Raw genomic sequence first — 14,011 nt, 5'->3', positions numbered from 1 at the left:
GGGGACAGAATATGCTATACATTAATCTTATATCAGCTCAGAGAACACATCAATTATTAAATGGCTTTCTGACATGAAAGCTGTATCCATTTGGAATTTTAGTGCAAGATGAAACTTAACACTTGCACTTCGAATAATTGATGAGTTCTGATGTTATGTTCTTGAGTAAGCTTCCTTTAAAATGTTATTTTTAAGTAAAATGTGCTTTTGTAGATTTTAATAAACATCTCACAGACATATAATCTGATTTATTTGAGAAAGCTCCAATGTGATACTAGTAAAAAAAAATGTATACGTAAAGCCTTGTACATGTTTTTAATTTATTTGTATATGCTAGCAACACTATTGAAGAAACTGACTTACACAAACAACAGAAATCAGTAAATGAGGTTTATGTTTACAGGTGGCAAACTGTGGTGGGCTGATGAGGAATCAGCCCAGCTGGGGACAGTCACCAAAAGAGATGGACGAAACTTTTTGATTCTGAGAAACAAGACAAGTGGTGTTGTCCATATGAAAGTGTACGACAGAGAGGGTCATAAAGGTAAGAAGGCACAAAATGATATACATAATGAATGCAAGTATCGATCTATAATATCTTACTGTTTGCATTTCCTGGTTATGCTTTTCATTCAGGAAGAAATCTGTGCCAAGTGAACAATGGAGGATGCTCCCAGCTCTGCTTCCCAACCTCAGAGAACACCCGCAGTTGTTCCTGCACTGTTGGATATCATCTACGCAGTGACCGTACATCCTGCGAAGGTAAGAAATGCTTTAAGGTACACATCACTTTCAAGGTAAGATTTCATTAAAGTGTATTAGTGATGCACACATCAAAGCTTAGAAATGCTTAGGTATATTTAAACACATGTGATAGCTAATAAAGGTTTGTAACAGGTCTTTCTGTCATTCTGTAGGTGTTGACTCATTTTTGCTGTATTCCATCCATGAGGGAATCCGTGGAATTGCTTTAGACCCAAATGACAACAGTGAAGCCCTCATGCCCATCACAGGAACGCTGTTTGCTGTGGGGGTTGACTTTCATGCAGGTATGATATAAATCAGAAGACCATGTTAGATCGAGCTCTTTAGATCTAATATGTTTTTGGTCAGTTTTTGTGTTCCCACCCAGCAGGCAAGACGGTCATTTTCAGTGAATATGTTTTACACAATAACTAAAAGGCAGAAAGAAAACTTTCACTGAGCAGAGCTGTAACTCGTATGATTTTACCAAACCACAATTGGACAGACAGAATTTAAAACAGACATAAGTACAGGTTGAACTGAACATGGCTTTAAAAAATGTCTATTTAAAAAAAAAAAAATATATATATATATATATATATATATATATATATATATATATATATATATATATATAATATATATATATATTATATATATATATATATATTATATATATATATATATATATATATTTTTTTTTTATTTTATTTTCACCAATAGATAAAATATACAAATGTTTCCAACTTTTGATTAACTTGCATTTACGGTAGAAACCTCCAGTCGTTACATGGCAGGTTCAAGACTTAGAAATTGTAAAATGGATAGCTCTATGTTGCTCTTCATTGATAAAACCTCTACAGACCTGTATAATATAGGACCTAAAAATAATTACTCAGGTTAGAAATGTGTATTTTGATACAAAATGTGATGAATAAGTAGAAATTTTAGTCAGAAAAAGTCTGAAAAATTAACATGACATTACTTTACATAAAGTTGAAAGTCAGATTCATAGAAATGTATTCATCTAACAACAGTGTAGATTAAAGATATTGGTATATAAAGAGCCAACAAACCTTGGACAAATTAACTCTCTGGAAATGTTCATGGAGTTCGCTTGAAATAACACATTTCAATTGCAATAAAGCAGTTTTTCTTTATTTTAAAGCTTAAACTGCACAAAGTTGGATGCTTCAGTTATTGAACTGGTGAGGTTACATTCCTGATTTCTCTAAAAGCACTTGAGTTTGATTGGTGGAAAGGGTAATGGAATATCATCTAAATGCTAACACAACAAACATCTTCTCCTTGGAAACCAGCAGATGGGCTGTCCACCCACATCATGTCAGCTAGTGCTCAGCTAATTACTGTAACTGAAATCATCTTAACTCAAAGTGGTTGCTTGCTAAACATGTTTCTTGTGGTAATGACAACTGGCCCTTGACTTTACCAGGTGGAAGGGACAATTAATGCGACAGAAACATGCAATTAGAGCGTTAACTAATATGGAGACATGTCAGCAATCTTATAAAACAATGTCAAATGATTTCCATTGTTGCACAGAGCTTTGTCTGCTGATAATTTTCAGCAAAGTTTGGTAGTTTTATCTGTTGTTAAACCTTTTGTGGTGTGAACTTTTAATTACTATAAAAATTCACTCTTTAACCATAATTATCAATTTATATCTAAATCATTTCTAAGTGCTACACATTCTTTGCCCTTTGTTACAGTGCACAGCTTGCATTATTTAGATTAGGTTTACCACATAAAATAAATCAACAAACTACATTGAAGTTTGGGATGGTGAAGCAGTTAAAAACTTTGAATTAAAAACTTTGAATAGTGTTGATACTTTCATAAAGCTTTGTATTCTGGCACTTTTACAGAGTTTATGAAAAAGTAGGCTATTCATGTCTAAAAAAAATAATTTAATGTTGCATTAGCAAGTCACAAAGACTGGCCCTAACAAAATAAATAAACAGTTCAACATTTGTTGTTTCTCGGATTTTCTATGTCTGAAACGTCATGATTCAGTAATTTTAGATTTTCTTCAGAAAACTTCAAAAAAATATTCCACTTTCTTATCATTTAAGCTGAGCTATGGCACAGTTTAAGAACAGACACATTTCTGCATTGATTTTCAGTAAGACCATGGCATTGCTTAGATTTAAATGACTGTGTAACTTTCAAATTTGATAAAGCTTTGCTTTGTCAGGAGAAATGCAGAAACGGGATTTTTTACAGCTGACTGCCACTTAAACAATGTCTGAAAGGATTTTAGGAAGCTGATTCCAAGCATTAGCGAATCTGTACAATAAAGTAGATACAATCTCTGACAACTGTTTGAAAACCCAGCTTTTCTCATTTTAATGTGATATTTAAATTGCTGACATAGTCCTGATTATATTTATTTTTTATATTCCTCAGCTGTCAGTTTTTGCCTTTTTTCCCTCCCTTTACATGTTTGCAGTTATCTCAGTCTCTCTCTTCTGCACGGACACGCACACACACTTACACACACCTCTGTAATAGCTGTGAAATACTAAAGCAAATATCTATTAACGCCCATCGCTCTTGAGTTTTTTTGTGTTGCAACCTCTGTTCACGCCCTGCTGCTTTTTGGGATATTCATTTTAAATAACATTATCTTTCGGCCTGTACATCTCCAACATTATGATTCCTCGCTACTTTTTTTTTTTAGTGTTTAGTACAAATACTGTTCAGTTTATGCAATAAAGTTCAAATTAAAAATGAATTTCAGAAATTTTGTTAAACTACTTTTCATCAAACTACTAAAACAATTCTGTTTCTAAAATGGTATCAGCTTAAGGTGCCATAATGCTGCCTTGGTTGTCATCTGTTACCTTTGGTGCTTTCTCGTATAGTATCTGATATTAACAATTGACCTTTCATGCTGACAAACACTCAGACGATATTCTGTTTCTGAAGCAAATAAATTCTGTATAAAAGCTATTGCATGCTCACACAGCTACATGCTTATAGCATTGAGATAGTGAAGATATAAAGAAATCAATTAGCGTGGTGATTTTTTGTGCTTTTTAAAGTTTTCATGAAGGTAAATATGTGAGGGTGAGGAAATGATTCCCTTTATAAATCTACTCTCCTAACAAATGGTTATACTGAGCATAGAACTGCCAATAACTTTTCTATTCCGTTTTCTTTTTTGTAGAAAGTATTCCATGACTCTGTGTTTATCTGTGTCTATATAAAGTGTAAAGGTATGAAAAGCATTTCGGTTGGTTTGTGCGGTCATGCAGTATACAGTAAGTGTGATAAAAGTCAAGCAGTTCAGTAGTCACCCTGAAGGCTGGTACTGATCAACGCGGATAATTTAATTTGCTGAGCCATTGCTGCCATTACTTTTAGTTACTAATTTTGTTTTAGGAATTCTTTTTTCGAGACAAATTTATTACTGGAGCTATTGCTGCCACTTCTTGTGTACGTTAGATTTAATTCTATAAAAGGTTCTTCTTGCACAGTGCTACTTTAAGTTGTTTTTCTTTCCAGTATGATACCTGTAACGGAAGTGTTGCCGGCATTAATTTTGAACTTTGTTTTTTAATTTTTGTAGAAAACCTTTGTGGCAAAGTAATATGTGCTTTGCTGTGCCTGTTTTTCTAACAAAGCCACTGCATTGCAGTCAATAACTGTTTGAACTCTTGTCCGTATTTCTTTTAATCTCCCTTAAATCAGTATTTGTGTGTTTTTCTGTTTTCTTTATTGGACAAGAACGCTAATAGAACAGTCGATGCTGTTAGATATGTGTATTTTTTATGTTTAGTTTCCTATTAATACCGGAATAGTGTGTATTTTTGTGTCTCTTTCCTGTCCCATCTTGCTTATAATTTGGATTAAATTGAATGGTTTGTACTTTGATCTACATCTGAATTGATTGTATTGAAAGGAACTTGTCTGATCTGAGTTGAATTTGTGCTAGTTTTGAAATATTTTGGTATGAACTCTGGTTTTCTATTTATTACAGTGATATTTGTTGTGAATTTCAAGTAAAGCAAACAGAGTGAGATTTCTTTGACAAATATGAATAATATTGCAACTTAATATAAAAATAAAAAGCTTCAAATCAGACTATTGAAAAAAAAGACTCTGAAGGTCAGTAGCCCTTTTGAGTGTGACTGCAGCTTTTGAAAAATAAATGAGCTGAGTCCAAGTACAAAATTCAATGATTTACACAGACTTTAATTCTTTGGGCAAGCGAACATGCAAATGTAGCGCTAAGTCCCATCCAGGATCAGCACCTGACAGCATGCACATTTCATTTACATATCGTTATGGAAGCCAGGTTGCCAGAGCAGAACAGATGAAAGCCCCGCAGCTGTATTCTGTCATATGTCATCTTTGTGTTAACAGAGTGTGAAGGCATGAGGAACAAGATGGTGCAATTAAATGTCTGATGCTAGGTAAGCTCTTAACAACCTGTGGAGAGTTGGACTTGGAGGCTCCACTGCAAATACAGCATAGTGAATTGACCAAATTCTTAAGAAATTACTGTGCACTGCTTTGAAAACTAAAAGGGCTTCTCTAAAATTAAATGATCAGAAATTTCAGTCGCACAGTTTTAACATCTAATTTTATATATTAAGTGGATTCATGTCACATGTAATCAAAAATTCAAACCGTTTCAGTAAAAAAAAGAGAAAAAAAAACTCTGTTGGTCTTTGAAAGTAATCTTTAAATTTAGGAAGAAACTGACTTGGATTTTGATTAGCTGCTTGCCATAATCATCAAAATGAACAAGAATGTGTAATTTTGTGTGAAATAAATCTAGATATGTAATATCGTGTTTTCTAACTACTGAAATAAATTAGTTTTTGATCCTAATTTATTGAGATGTACCTGCATATTCCAGCATCATATTTTGTACGATATGCTGCTCCCAATTTGAGGTCCTTTATTGCTCTACATGACATTTGGTAAAACTGACAATGCTAAAGTAAAATTTGGCATTGTTTAAAACTGTAACTACATCCATGGCAGCAGCATTCATCATCCCATTATCTCCTGTCATTAATGGTATGGTGTAATTTTCAGAAAATGACACAGTGTACTGGACAGATATGGGGCTCAACAGAATATCCCGTGCCAAACGTGATCAGACCTGGCGGGAAGATGTCATTACTACAGGGATCAGTCGAGTTGAAGGCATTGCTGTTGACTGGATTGCTGGTCAGTATTATGTCTCCCTAGTTCATGGTGTTAATGCTACAGGCTGTCACTTGCTATTAACAGTGGACGATCTACATTTCTGTTTACTGTGTCTAGTTAACTGGCTTAACTAGTTTTATAGAAGCTTAGGTTTGATGTTGCACCTCAGCAAAAAAAACAAAAAAAAACAAACAAAAATAAAACCTCTTCAGCAAACAAAGTAAAATTATTCATTGCGAGAATACAAATGCAACATGACTTAATGTACTGCATTTTGAAGTTTTTTAAAATATGTTTACTGAAGGTCATACTTCATAACAAAAAACTCTAGATGTGGTGTAAAAAATTTTATGGCATCAAATTGAAAGAACATGTTAAAAAATTCTCAAACCATTAAGTTACCTTTACAAGTTTTCTCTTACAATAGCTTTTCTTATTTTCATTTGAAGTGGTGTATTTTAAATTTTAAGTCACTGAATTTTCATGGATGTTTTTCTTATTTTTAAGATTTTAAATGGGCTTGGATCCTCCAGCTACTGTAATAAATTACAAATACATGTTATTGACATGTTTTAACATCAATCAGTTAAACAGTGGTGAAAACAAATATATGTATTCATATATAAATAGCTGGTTTCTGTCTTCCTAACCATATATACTCACACTGTATCCCTGTCTATTGTAGAGTATATTTCTTTTGCATTCACTTTTTGTGTCTACACAGGAAACCTGTACTGGACAGATCATGGTTTTAATCTGATTGAAATCTCCCGCCTTAACGGTGCATACCGCTCAGTGGTGATATCTGAAGGACTTGATCAACCAAGAGCCATTGCGGTTCATCCACAAAAAGGGTAAGGAATACCTCTCTGTTTTATGATTCTGTTGTCCAGTTCTGCAGTGCAACAAGCTGCAATCAGTGGGATTAGTTGGGTTATTGATTGTATGAGGATGTATAGCAAACTGATTATGACTGTCCTTTTCCTTAATAAGAAAGACTGGTTTTCACACCAGACCTCGTCTGAACACTTGAGCGGTTTCATGTTTGTTTACCTGCTTATTGATGCAGATATTCAGTCAGCCAATTACTTGGCAGCTTTGCTGAGCATTAGACCATACACATGCAACTTCTGTTAGTGTCAGGATCAAACATAAACACTGAGAAAAAGGTATTCTTAGTAACTCATTCCAGACTGCCTCAATATTGACAATTGAGAATCTTTTTTTTTTAAATTCTGGCATTTCACACAGTTTAGCCAACTGAAAAACATATATTTGAGTAGTCAGAGGTGAAAGCAGAGAAACATTAGAGCAGACTATATATTATCTAGGTTATAATCATAAAGACCCAATCCTCAGAAACGTGTAGTTTCATTGTGAGGATGCGCACAACTGGAAAGATGTTAAGTTGTTATTGTTCATGATATTTTATTCCTGCATGTAATTGTTAATTTGTTTTAGAAAGCACTTCTCTCCTAGCTACTTATATGATACGATCTTTAAAACTATGTGGAGTTTTTCATAATTCAGTCGATTTATGAACAACTAAACAATTACACCAGCAGGAGCCATATCTGCTGATATGAAGCAACATTAATCTGTTTCCATTTGGTTTAAATCAAATTCCTTCCAAATGAATGTTGAAGCTGAAAATGAGACTCGTGGAATTAAGCAGCAGTTTCCAACCTGTGGTCCATTTTTGATGAACCTGTGTGAACTGTAGCTTCAGTTTCCTGACAGGAATGACACCAAGTATGATTTTCTTTTTAACGAATGATGAATAAATCTAGTAGTACACTAGTATATTTCTATCATCAATCAATCTGCCTTTTCTCCATTAATCTCTGACATCAACAAGGTATTTTCCTTTACATTACTGCCCAAATGACTGTTTTCCCTTTTTAGACCATTTTCTTTAAACCTATGAGATGGTTTGCATGACAATCCCAGCACAATGGCTGTTTCTGAAATACTGAAAATACTGAAAAATAGCCTGTCTGGCACCAACAACTATACGCTGTTTCAATTAAATTAATATTTTTTTTTTCCCCATTCTGAAGCTCGATTTGAACTTTGACAGTGTCATCTTCACCACACTTGATGGCTAATTATATCAAGGTGCTGCCATGTAATATCCTGGGTTACTAATTGAGCTAAGTCTGTTTCAGCACAGTTTAGACACATTCACTAAGGGTCAATATCGTAAATGTATGCATGTCAGATGTTTCACCTGTTTTTGCCTTAAATCCCAATGCTGCCTAGTTGCAAGGACTGTCTGATATCATCACATCCACTGACTGAGGCACAGTTGGCAAAACCTAAAATAAATTTACCATGACAGCAATGTCAATACTTCTCTTGATGACCTGGAGGTCTATAATTGCAAGTTAATGTCAGTCGAACATTTTTTTGAAAATTACAGAGATTACCAGATGACATCTAAGTCCTGACTTGAAGCGTTTTAACAGCTACACTGTTAAACTTAAGATGAAAACCAATGTAAGGGGTTGTTCTGTGCGTGAAACAAGGGCAAAACATAATCTGCAGTCTAAGAAATGTTTTATTGTAGCACTCTTATTTTCTGTTAGGCAACACATGCTGGCAGTAATCCACACCTGAAGTCCAGTAATCTGTTCTATCTTGTTGCGCTTTAGCCAGCTAGGTCCAATGTGGGTTTGCTTCATTGTCTTATTCTCTTTGTGGAAATTAAGCAAAGTTGGTAAAGGTCACTTGTGGGTCCAATTATGCTTGACAGTTACCTTTTCTGGAGCGAATGGGGGCAGAATCCCTGCATTGGCCGCTCTCGTCTGGATGGTTCAGACCAAGTTACCCTCGTTAATTCGGGCATCGTATGGCCCAATGGGATTTCCATAGACTTTGAGGTATAGTCTACCACACAAGCACTGTCTTCAACCTGATATACTAGAATATTCTACACCTCCTCTTTCATCATTTTGCTTTCTTTTTGAAATTTTAATGTGCATAAGAAGGTGAGTCTTTGATCTGCATTTTCTAAATTACCTTCCAGGAAAACACATTATATTGGTGCGACGCACGCACAGATAAGATCGAGAGGATCAACCTTGAAACAGGTGAGAGCCGGGAGATTGTAATGTCAGCGGCCAACGTAGACCTGTTCTCTGTGGCTGTGTTTGGGCCTTACATCTACTGGTCTGACAGGTAATTTATTATTTTCCTAAATGCGCTCAAATTCTCTGGCCTGCAAGGCCCTGTATTTTAACTTTGCATCAACCTAAGTCGACAAGCGTCTTGTGTGAAAATATTACAAAAAGCAATTGTTCTTACCAAAAGTCACAGCCTATTTGTGTGAATGCAGACAGAAACCTTTGTCACCAGCATCCTAAATTCTTCTTCATCCCAGTTATAATGGCTTATTTAGGCTCATGTTTCTCATGACTTACACTTAAACTAGTTGTGAAAACGGTGAATTTACTTCTCCCTAATTTCATGTGCAAATCTTGTTTCTTTTTTATCCCTTCAACTTGCCTCAATCAAAACCTAGACTAGAACTTTTCTTAATCATATATTTATTAGTTGCCTTTTTGTCTGTTGTTCATGATGTTCAGGGCCCATTCCAATGGCTCAATCCGGCGAGCTTTTAAGACTGATGCCAGTGAGGATGTAACCATGAAAAGTGGCCTAGGGGTCAATTTGAAAGATGTGACAGTTTTCAACAGAGATAGAGAAAAAGGTAGGATTTCACTTTATAGTCTAATTCAGTTTTCATTACACATTGTGTCACTTTGCATCTTTTGTAATTTCTTTGACACATAAATCTCCAGTTTTATTATTTTTTATGTACATATATATCTATATGTACAAATATGAACATCTTCATTTGCCATAGTTGTTTTTTTCATCTGTCAGATATAGACAGGACAAATTATACCTGACTGCACAAAGCAGGAAATAAGGCAAGCTGGTAACTGAACATGTGTTGTGTTTTGAAGGCACCAACCCCTGTGCCAGGGGCAACGGAGGCTGCCAGCAGTTGTGCTTTCACCTGGGAAGCGGTCGGCGAACCTGCTCCTGTGCCCACGGTCGCTTGGCAGACGACGGTTTTGCCTGCGAGCGCTATGAAGGTTATTTACTCTTCTCTGAAAGAACTATCCTGAAAAGCATCCACCTCTCCGATGAAAACGACCTCAACTCACCGGTTCAGCCGCTGGAAAATCCAGCTTTCTTCAAGAACATTGTTGCACTGGCCTTTGACTACAATCAGAGCAAATCTGGGACCAACCGCATCTTTTTCAGTGATGCGCATTATGGAAATATTCAGATTATTAACGACGACTGGGCAGGACGATATATTATTGCAGAAAGTAAGTGGATTTCATTCTGGCAAAATGTGTTCCCACTACAGATTAATCACTTTCTTTTACCCACTTTTTCTATATTGCAGACATGCTCTTATGTGAACATAAATTTTGTGACTTTAAGGTAGCCCTGTATAAAAGCACATAATTTCAGGTGGTTCATGATACCTTTTATCCCATGTCTGCAGCCATTTATTGACACTTCTGGTAAAAATCTAGTGACATCCTCTCTTACAGATATTCTTCTTTAAAAACAGTCTTTTATTTGAGTATATATATTCAGTGTACATGCTTAGAAGCTATTTTTAACTAAAGTATCTGTGGTACAGTTATTTGAACTAAATTAGTATGGCTACAGCATTCTTTATATAACCCTAACCACAAATAGTTGGATAGAAAAGGTGGCGCCAAATCTTCAAGAGCAGTAAAGAGTGGTATGTTAATGTCACTAAATCGTCATACCAATTGTTAGAGTTCATTCTGTTTGATAATACTGCTGGAAAGTAAACAATCGACAACTGGTAAACACAAAAATTACTGAACTCAAATTACAGCCTGGCTTTTTTATAAAAAAAATCACGCTGAGATTAGAAATTAAAATGCACTTATTTTACAGATCTTCATACCTATAAGTGCCTATAAGTACAGGCTGATACTGTATAATTTAGATATCTTCATTAGGAGATATCTAAATGAACCCTGAGCACTCAGGTTTCAGTCATCCATGTTTATGCATTGATGACTTTTCACAAGGTAGAATTTTTACTTTATTTTTGATTAAGTAGTTGTGTTGCTATCTACAAAGAATCAATTGCATTTGTTTTGGTCAATGTTACAAGGGATTCTGGGTTTGTTCACCTTTTATTCTTAAAAAAGCCATTAACTTCAAGACTATTCTCTGTGTGTTTCTAAGCTTCCTCATCATTCACAGCTACCAATGAAACAAGGTCCATCTTCATTTATTAATCACCAAATGTCAGCCAATTCTATCTTGATGAGCATTGGTTAGCGTGAGATAAACAGCTGAAGTGTCTGTTCTCCACAGCTTGTATTCTCTGCTATTCTGCAAAGTTTCCACAGGGAGCAGAGCTCAGCACCTTCCCATCCTCTTCTTACGCAGGGAGACGAGCAGAGTGTTACTGATCCATTCTCACCCATCCCCCATCCCATCTCCCACGCTCCTGCTGAGGGAGCTTTCTGCTTATTTATTTATCTTCTTGAAATGAACAGGCATTATCAAGAACCATCTGTCAGGAGTGTTAGTGTCCTTCACGCCTTGCCACTTGTGAAATGCAGAATGAAAGAGGTCCAAAAATTTTGCTGAAGCACCGTTTGAGTTTTTCAGTCAACAACACTTTCACATATACACGTTTTATGCAGCCATAATGCAAAGATTAGTTTCAGGACATTGTGACTGTCTCCGATTTTGTACTTAGTGTTGGTTCACAGCAGAATCAGAAGCATTAGGGCACTTAAATGCAGCATCAAACACTGACCTGTGTGTAAAATTAGGCCTTTTGTTATCTTTTTTACTGAATCCCATCATTGAGGAAAGGTGAAGATGTTAATCATCCATATTTCCCTAATTAAACTCTGTGTCCCCCATTAATTACTCCCTCGCGTGGCCAACAATTTGTGAGCAACTCCAAGCTGCCAGACAGCTTTTATTGGAAACTATTAATTAGTTGTCAGCTGACTCAGGCAGAGTCTTAAGTATTTTAGAGGTGGTTTTAGGAGTTTAGAAAAACTAGTGTGCAAAAACAAGGATGAGGATAGATCTGATTGTCTATATGTTGTCTACATTGACCATTTTGCCAGGCAAAATTTTTATGAATGTTTAATACACCAACTATTATTTTGAAATTCTCCTAACTTCAATAATTGACACAAAGTAAATTAGCTTTCCATCCAGCCACAATTAATTTAATTATTTAAAAATAATTAAATTAATTGTATAATTGGCATAAATGTCAGTGCTTGGCTTTACATATAAACAAACACAAATATTTGCATTTTAGTACATGACAGTGTATGTTCTGAAAGCTTAAAATAAAGCACCTTAGATTTGACTGCCCATGATTTAAAGCTTCACACTTTTCTGGAGTTGCATGTATTGGTATCACCCTTATTATTTGAGCTGATTTGACATTACAAAGAAGGTTATGTTTAACTAAAATATCACAAATAACATTTGTTGAAATAAACATTGTCATTTCTGTTCAAAAACAAAAAAAAAATACTTTTTAGTTATTTTTCTGTTTGCGTTAAACATATTTAGTAACTGTTTGAACCAAATAAAACAAAAATAGATTCAGTTTTTTTGTTAATGTCAATACAGTCATAAGTCAAACTAAGAACACCCATGGTATATATTTGACAGTAATATTTCTAAGTTGTGATTTTCTGTAAGACCTTATAGAAATAAAATAGAAAGCTAAATAAGTCACTACGCTTTGCAGCTAGTTTGAAGTGTTACTGTCTTTGTCTGTTTTAGTCAGACATCACACCAAACATCATGGCAAAATCTCTCAGCTTTGGTCCTATTTGATGTTCTTTGACAAGCTCTTGCGCTTCTTTTGAGTGTGTTTTTTAGTTTGAGTTCATTTTGCTGGAGAATAACTTTTCTTCTGGCAACCGTTCCAAGCAAGCCATTTTGGTCAGACTTCATCAAGGTTCCTCAACTTTAGCATTTAACTCACTGACTGTTCATTGCAGTTTTCTGAGCATTACAAAAACTCACACTGAGAATTTACTGAGATGTTCATAACTTTTTTGGGAGTTGTCTTTGTGTTGAGTGACATTCTGGTTCTGTGGCTTAAAACAAACAAACCCAAATCATCTTTATTCCACCACAGACTTTGACAACACATATATGAGGTGTTTTTTCTGATAGGTTGTGTTTGGTTCAAGTGAAGTTTTCTGCTGTGTATTATGGCAAAGCATCTATTCTGTTGTCCTATTTCTTCTAAGGACATTGTTGAAAAAGTATCCCAGTTCTTTCATGTGAATAGTGCAACACTAAGCCTTGCTGCCTCATTGAGAAAAAACAATTTCTTGGTCTAAAACTTCCAAACATGCAACAATTGTGTCTTTTTCTAATTTTACTGCTTTAGGCATTACCATTTCACATGCTAGCTGAGGCCTGTCAAGCATTAAATGTGGTTCTTGTTTTCTTTTTCTCTGCACACAGAATCACATTGGGTTTAATTTGGAGAAGAATGGATTTCAGTTTCAAAAAGCCTTATAAACCTTCCCAAATAAATGGGCAGCTGCCATAGCTTGACTTAGGCAGTTGTTGATGTCTTTTCACCTTGCCATTGTGTTTATATTCTAAACAAGCAAACTGCCAAAATGCCTGTTTTTATAGATGTAGTCACACAAATTTATGCACAATTAATACTTTAATCAATCTTTGTTTTTTGTTTTTTTTATTTTGCTGTGCATAATAATCAAAAGTTACGTTAAGTTGACATTTTTAAGCCTTGTCCACACAAGCAGACTACTGTTGGTAAGTAGATATTGATATGACCACATTATCTGATAGTGTTTCCGACAGAGAATTCTGTCAATGTTATTCACCACTATGCAATAACATGTGAGTGCTGCGAAAGCCTTATCTTATGATGTGTTTAGGAAATTGGTTTGCGATGAAAACACACTCAGTTCCTCAGTGACTGTGGCGTCAACAAATGGCTGTCTGTCCGGTGTACTGAGCCGTGAAGTAATTTCTCTGTCAATCACCAAGA

General features: G+C 35.2%; 1 protein-coding gene across 1 annotated transcript in view; it reads left to right on the top strand.

Annotated features, from left to right (window-relative positions):
* lrp1bb (low density lipoprotein receptor-related protein 1Bb) overlaps positions 1–14,011 on the top strand; it is a 282,327-nt gene that overhangs the window by 188,808 nt on the left and 79,508 nt on the right. Inside the window, exons 33-41 of the mRNA XM_055031925.1 lie at positions 404–544; positions 637–762; positions 918–1,049; positions 5,815–5,949; positions 6,653–6,782; positions 8,684–8,810; positions 8,957–9,108; positions 9,516–9,640; positions 9,900–10,271. Coding sequence (XP_054887900.1) covers positions 404–544; positions 637–762; positions 918–1,049; positions 5,815–5,949; positions 6,653–6,782; positions 8,684–8,810; positions 8,957–9,108; positions 9,516–9,640; positions 9,900–10,271 — 1,440 coding nt within the window. The remainder of the gene's footprint in view (positions 1–403; positions 545–636; positions 763–917; positions 1,050–5,814; positions 5,950–6,652; positions 6,783–8,683; positions 8,811–8,956; positions 9,109–9,515; positions 9,641–9,899; positions 10,272–14,011) is intronic.

This window comes from Poeciliopsis prolifica, unplaced genomic scaffold, assembly GCF_027474105.1.
Source record: "Poeciliopsis prolifica strain line A6 unplaced genomic scaffold, Auburn_PproV2 SCAFFOLD007, whole genome shotgun sequence".
Classification (NCBI taxonomy): domain Eukaryota; kingdom Metazoa; phylum Chordata; class Actinopteri; order Cyprinodontiformes; family Poeciliidae; genus Poeciliopsis; species Poeciliopsis prolifica.
This window is presented reverse-complemented; position numbering and strand designations above follow the sequence as displayed.